The sequence below is a fragment of the Nanorana parkeri genome, unplaced genomic scaffold (genome assembly GCF_000935625.1).
Source record: "Nanorana parkeri isolate BGI_ZX_2015 unplaced genomic scaffold, ASM93562v1 scaffold1654, whole genome shotgun sequence".
Classification (NCBI taxonomy): Eukaryota; Metazoa; Chordata; class Amphibia; order Anura; family Dicroglossidae; genus Nanorana; species Nanorana parkeri.
In genome coordinates this window covers 330,641-332,479 of record NW_017307922.1, presented here as the reverse complement: position 1 = coordinate 332,479, position 1,839 = coordinate 330,641, and the positions used below count along the sequence as shown (strand labels likewise).

Below are 1,839 nucleotides of genomic sequence, written 5' to 3'. Positions count from 1 at the left end.
AAACACACACACACACACACACACACACACACACACACACTAAATGAACAAAGGAGCAGGAACATTTCGAACTACATGTGTAAAAGTCAGCAATATCACTAATGATAATCAAATATAAAAAATTATAATACACACACACACACACACACACACACACACACACACTAAATGAACAAAGGAGCAGGAACATTTCGAACTACATGTGTAAAAGTCAGCAATATCACTAATGATAATCAAATATAAAAAATTATAATTAAAAAAATGGTCCAGTAAATGGGAATTCTGGGGGCGCTGCCTGATCCATACCACAGTCAATAGAGTACAGTAAAAGTGCAGGCAGGGCACTGGACAAATTTAAGTGAAATAGTTTGATAAATATACGTTATTTACATTGTATTGTGTGTATTCTGTGTAAATGTCATGTTTTCACTTTTGAATTTCCCGCCGGCTCTGCCCCCCACTGACGCCCGAAAACAAAAATAAAAGCCGAATGCCGGCATCGGCCAGGCGAACACAGCAGAGGGCACCGCGGGCTCGCAGGGACAAGGTAAGTAACCCCGAGTGTGGCTCGGGGTTACCGCACTTGGTACTGAAAATTAACCCTGAGCCACACTCGGGAATACCGCCAGGGAGATTAAGAAAAAGAAAAAAAAAGTGAAGAAAAAAAATGTAGCCCTTGTTTAGGTTAGCCCATATACAAGTTAAAAACCCCAAGTAAAGCAGATCATTTTATTTGACTAGTTCATTAACTAGTTAGCTCACCTTAGCAGTACCAGTCTGTGATCCATAGAAAATTTTCACTCCGGAAACAAAGACTTGTTTTTCTTTCGGAATCTCTTCAGTATTGTTTTTTAGCACTTCATCGGCGCCTTGCAGAGAACCATTTTGAGACAAAGCTTCCCCCTTTGGAAAAAAACAAATATGAAAAATAGTTACATCTCTAAAAACAGGAAAACAGATCTGCTTAGAGACTACAAGAATTAAGTGGTAATAAATGAGAATGTTCCATAATCAAAACATGGATCTGCAAGCATAGTGAAAGTCACATTAAATGTACTCCTAAACTCCTGTTACCATTTCAGCCTAAAACAATATAATAAAAATACACTATAGTTTCCTAATTGAAACAAGTAGGCACTTCATTTTGGTTGCAAAACAATAACAACAAACAGAATATATTTGTTGGCAATACTTGTCAGATGTAATTATTAAGTCCTTAATATTTAATGAGACCTTTTGTTCAAAACACTGTTTAAGCTCCATCTTAGATGGTGGTAGAGCTTACACAGAATTGATGACATCTTCCTCAAATTATAATGTTCAGGCCTGGCAAACAGTCACTCAGGCCCAGTTGTTGCATCTGGAGGGGGGGGGAGAGACATGCTTACCCATACCTGAAGCAACAAGTATATTGTATTTTGCAAAGGCTCTTACAGAGCACTGGACCTATAGGGTAGCATGGTAAAGGTGAGTTTTTAAGAAATAGACTAGTTCCAGTCTATGAAAAGACATCTTCAACATGTCTTTTTAATAGAGCTCGGCTGTGCTAATGCAACATTTAAAATACACCACAGTTTATAAATTGTTTATCTGGACATCCATTTTTTAAACACATTAACTTCCCTAAAGATTTAAAAAGAAAGAATGGTTCCTTAATCAAAAGGCAATTACTTGGCCATTCAACCTCATTTTCATGAACAATGCAAGAGGCTCTAGTCATTCACTTCACTGTGTTATCTTGTAATTGACTCATTTTGCAAGTAAAGAGCTTAGTCTCTTGTAGGACAATAGAATACAGGTAGTTTTTACAGCCTATAATCATTTTAACAATATATAAAA

General features: G+C 36.9%; 1 protein-coding gene across 1 annotated transcript in view; it reads right to left on the bottom strand.

Moving 5' to 3' along the window:
• LOC108799184 (S-adenosyl-L-methionine-dependent tRNA 4-demethylwyosine synthase-like) overlaps positions 1-1,839 on the bottom strand; it is a gene marked incomplete at its 3' end in the record, with an annotated part of 21,121 nt that overhangs the window by 4,028 nt on the left and 15,254 nt on the right. The window contains exon 3 of the mRNA XM_018571013.1: positions 763-903. Within this exon, the coding sequence (XP_018426515.1) occupies positions 763-903 (141 nt within the window). The remainder of the gene's footprint in view (positions 1-762; positions 904-1,839) is intronic.